The following is a 5,106-nucleotide window of genomic DNA, read 5'->3' as shown; positions in this document are numbered from 1 at the left end:
TATGTGTCGAAGTAGATCTGGGGAAAGGCCTGCTGGAAGCAATCAAACTTAAAGTTGATCAATGGACGCACATTCAGCAAGTGGACTACGAGCAACTACCCTTCAAGTGCAAGGTATGTCATGAATATGGGCACTTCGCTAATAGATGTAGCAAATCTAAAACAAATGTTCCTGAAGGCAATGTAGAAACCCCCGAGGGAGTCTGGGAGCACGTCAAAAAGAAAAAATCAAACCCTCCTTCAGGCCCAAGCTCAAAGGATCCCCCTGAAAACTCCTCCCATCCTTCCCATCCCTCCGGCTCCGGCCCTTCTTTTCCCTCCTCCTCCAACCCCTTTGAAACCCTGTCCACGGAAGACCCCCCTTCCCCCTTCCCCCCGAGGGATCGTTATCTCTGCCCCTGAAACCCTCCCCCAGACCTCTCCTCCCCCAACAGTGGAAAGAATCTTAACCAGAAACAAATCAAAGGAAAACAACCCCTCCACAGATCCCCCCAGAAAAGTTGGAAGGAAGTCTAACAAAGAGATTAGAGATGAAAACGCTGCAAAAGAAATGGCCACCGGAATGCAGCAACCAATGGATACATTCCTAGACAAAACAAAAGGAAGCGGAGAAAAAATGAAAGAGAAAAGCGGGGCAAACACCAAGCATGGTAAATGATGATTTTGGTCTCCTGGAATTGTAGGGGGATGGGCTCCTCCCTAAAAACAAATGCAGTCTGGGACCTACTCAAATCTGAACTTCCAGACCTTCTCCTACTACAGGAGACCAAAATCACGGAACAAGAATTTCAATGTCATATAAAAAAAAGCAAAAGATACGCAGGTATAGCAATAAGTGCAGCTGGAGCCTCAGGAGGCATAGGAACACTATGGGATAAAAGCAAATGGGATCTCAAAGAGCAAAAGTCTTATAGCTGGTGGGCCAGAACAGACATACAAAATAAAGCCTCAAAAGAGGAATACTCAATATACAACATATACGCCCCTAACCATTATAGGGACAAAGCTGCATGCTGGGATTCAATAACTTCAGACCTCATGACAGTTCAAGGAAGGAACATTTTCCTTGGAGGTGACCTAAACCTTATAAGGAATGCAGATGAGAAATTGGGAGGAAACTACTATGCTGACCCTTCAAGAGACTCTCTAGAAGCAATAATCCAAACCCATAACCTAGTGGATATCCCTCCGCACAACGGGAGATTCACCTGGAGCAATAAGAGGACTGGCAATAACAACATAAAGGAGCGACTAGACCGAATTCTCGTTCAGGACAGAACAGTGGCAAGATTTTCAAATATCCAAAGCAAAATCATCCATGGTTTCATTTCAGATCATAAACCTGTGGCCTTGATTTTAGATAAAGGGAAGAACCTGGGGCCTCTCCCCTTCAAATACAACAAGGCATGGGACAGCAAAGAAGAATTTCGAAATCTGATTAAGGAGCAGTGGGCAAAAGAAGTAATAGGATCGCCCCATTATATCTGGGAGGCTAAGATTAAATCACTCAGGACTGTTATTAAATGCTGGGCAAAAAACCATGCCGCAGAGGAAAATAAAAAAAGAATGGACCTCCAAGCACAGCTGGAACAATGGAGCCAGGAAAAGGAGCGAATTCAATACACTGAGGAAGATCAGGCCAAAGAGAATGAAATATATAAAGAACTGTATAAACAGAATAGGATGGAAGAAGAAGAACAGAGACAAAAGTCTCGCTGCCTCTGGCTCAAAGCAGGCGACAAAAATACTTCCTTCTTCCATAACAGCCTAAAACTCAGGAGGGCAGGGAATCATATTGAGAAAATCTTGATGGATGGAAGAGAGCTCAGGGATCAAGAGGAAATAAAAGAAGCTGCCTCTAGACACTTTTGCGCCCTCCTAACCGCAGACAATCAGCCCATCGATAATGAAGAATTCCTCAGCCTAATTGAAAACAAAATCTCAGCGGACCAAAACAACGAGCTGGATCAAGAGGTCACGACAGAGGAAATTGAGGGGTCGGTTTTTAGCATGGCACAGGACAAAGCACCGGGCCCGGACGGGTTCACAGTGGCTTTCTACAGGAACCATTGGGATATTATCAAGAAAGACTTCATTAGAATGGTAAAGAACTTCTTCTCAAAATGCAAAATGGGGAACAGCATCAAATCTTCTCACCTAGCCCTTATCCCCAAGGATCCCAACCCTCAATCCTTTGATAGATTCGCCCAATCTCTCTGTGTAATGTCTCCTATAAAATTATCACCAAAATCCTAGCCAATAGGCTAAAAAAGCTCCTTCCCTCCCTCATCTCTGAGAACCAAGGAGGCTTCGTCCCCAGAAGACAAATCTCAGACAACGTCATCCTTATTCAGGAGGCAATCCACAGCAGTATAAACAAAAAGGAAAAGCGTATGATTATTAAGCTAGACATGGCTAGTGCATTTGATAGAGTAAGTCATCAATTCCTCAAGGCAACCCTTGAGAAATTTGGGATTTCCAGCACCTTCATCAGCAGGATTATGGAATGTATCTCACTCCCCTGGACAGCCCCTCTGATTAATGGTAGGCCAAGCAACTACTTCAGAAGCTCAAGGGGTCTGAGACAAGGCTACCCGCTCTCCCCATTCCTCTACATTATTATGGCCGAAACGTTAAGTATACACCTGGAAAATCTACGCAGGCAAAAAGAAATCACAGGTATCAACATAGTGCGTGGAATCAAGGGGATAAACCATTCCCTCTTCGCCGATGACACCCTCCTAATTGGAGGAGCTTCCAGTCTCATGGAAAGAAGGTTCAAGCAAACGTTAGATCTCTTTCTTCTAGTGTCTGGAGGAAAGCTAAATAACAATAAGTGCAAGATGTACACCTGGAACGTTCCCAGGCAGATTATTCAGAGAATCTCCTCAATCTTGGACATCCCTGCCCAAATGAACTGGAGTCATTTCATGTATCTGGGATTGCCTCTTGCAAAGGAATCGGTCAAAACTGAAATCTGGGCGAACCTAATAGAGAAGCTGAGAGGGAAACTTCAGAGTTGGGGTGTGTCCTGGCTCAACCTGGCCGGAAGAACAATTCTCATAAAAGCTATCCTCTCAGCCCTCCCCATATATCAGTTTGCAACCACTCTCGCCCCGGCTAGTATTCACAAACACATGGAATTAATCATCAGGAGCTTCTTGTGGCAGGGAGGAAGGCAGGACTCCAAAAAATTCAGCCTTGTAAAATGGGACCAGGTTATTTTACCTTTCGAAAAAGGAGGGCTAGGAATAAGAATCCCAAGGCTAGCCAACATGGCCATGGGCTTCAAGCTGATCTGGAGAATCCTCAACGAAAAAGGTGCCTGGTGGACTGAAGCAATCAAAAGAAAATACCTGAACGGCCCCAACTCCAATATCCTTTCAGAATCTATTGTTGATAGACAGTGTACCCCAGTCTGGAAACTCATAAAAAAAACTCTCCCCCACTTCAAAGATTACATCTCAAGAGCTCCGGGCAGTGGAAAAGACATCAACATTTGGACTGACCACATAATGGGCACTGAAGCAAGGGAAACTTCCCCAAATCTCAGACCGCTGCAATTGTGGATGGAAGGTAAAAATCTTAAGACTCTATTTGACATCTCCTCTTGGGAGCAAAACAGGTGGCTGGGCTGGAAGTATCTCCCCCTCCCAAACAACCTAAGGGACCCGTGGGTCGACCTCAAGCTATCTCTCTCAGGGGCAGCTCCTCTCAACAGTACATCCAAGGACAAGTATGTCTGGGACCCCAATGGAGGAATCTACACAGTCAAAGAAGGATACAAAATCCTTCAAAATGCCACAGCAATCAATAATTGGCCTCTCCACAAAGTGGCTTGGAATCCGGAATGTATCCCAAAGATCAAATTTTTCAATTGGACGCTCCTCAAAAGCAAAATCCTCACAACAGAAAACCTAAGGAAGAAAGGCATCCTCGGTCCTTCAATATGCTGCATGTGTAGAGCTGCTGAAGAAAGCATCAATCATCTTTTCCTAGAATGCTCCTTCGCCTGAAACTGCTGGAAGCTCATTATTAGCCCGTTAAGAACAGGTGAATTGCCCACTCAAATCAACCTCCTCCAAAAAAATTGGGGGAACAGCTATCCTTACCCCAAGAAAAACAAAACCCTTGCCAAAAGACTGTGGAATAGTATCCCTCCTACCCTCTGTTGGCAAATCTGGAGTGCCCGAAACAAAAGCATCTTTAACAATGAAAAGGCCAGCATCTCAAGCACTCTTGCAAAAAAAATTGCTCTCATCTTGGAGACCATCAGCGCTAATGGAATAGCTCATTCAGATCAAGACTCCGGAAACCCAGTGGAAACAGAATGGATGGGAAAATTCAATTACGAAACAAGGAACTTCAAAGCAGCTAACACAGGTCAGAAAAAGATTGATTGGAAGCTAAGAGGCTCTAATGAGGAAATCAGAGAATGGATCCAAAACCAAAAGAGGCCCTCTCTCCAGTTTGATGGGGCCTCAAAAAATAATCCGGGTCAGGCAGGCGCAGGAGGAGTCATCAAAGATCACCAAGGCAAGAATATAGTAACTTATGAGTGGGGATTGGGCATGATGTCCAACAACAGGGCCGAGGCCTATAGTCTTCTCCTGGGAACCTCCATTCTGAAGAACCTTGGGCTACAAAATCCGCTCATAATAGGAGACTCAGCCATTATTATAGCTGCCATGGTTTCGGGGAAGGATTTCAAGCAAGCTGCACTGAACAACATCAAAGCCAGGATCAACGACAACATAAGAGATCTAAATGGAGCCACTTTTAAACATGTGCTAAGGAGCAGCAACAGAGAGGCTGACGAACAGGCCAACAAGGCAACCACTAGACAGGTCGGCCAAGTCAGAGAAAATGATCAGCACTATGACAAAGCCATTCCTTAAAAAATTTTGTGCACCTCCCAATCCTCAGACTCTGAGCCACCTCAGACTCCATCTCTCTCGAACTACGCCAATCCCCAAATCGCTTCACCTTCTATCAAATCTCCTCGACTGCACCATTCCGTCCCTCCTCTTTCAGAACCGCCCCCCTGTGAACGTTCAGGTCACCTCTCTCAGCCTCGACTTAGTGTCATATCCGCACCCCGCCGCCA

At 45.3% G+C, this 5,106-nt stretch overlaps 1 protein-coding gene across 1 annotated transcript; it reads left to right on the top strand.

Annotated features, from left to right (window-relative positions):
• The first annotated feature begins 4,333 nt into the window (after positions 1-4,333).
• Positions 4,334-4,897, top strand: LOC149169344 (uncharacterized). Its single transcript, XM_089425163.1, has one exon. It carries the CDS (start codon positions 4,334-4,336, stop codon positions 4,895-4,897), a length of 564 nt encoding a protein of 187 aa, XP_089281289.1.
• The last annotated feature ends 209 nt before the right edge of the window (positions 4,898-5,106 follow it).

Source organism: Pinus tabuliformis, chromosome 4_2, assembly GCF_031772625.1.
Source record: "Pinus tabuliformis cultivar Carrire ecotype Pingquan chromosome 4_2, CPIR1, whole genome shotgun sequence".
Lineage (NCBI taxonomy): Eukaryota > Viridiplantae > Streptophyta > Pinopsida > Pinales > Pinaceae > Pinus > Pinus tabuliformis.
This window is presented reverse-complemented; position numbering and strand designations above follow the sequence as displayed.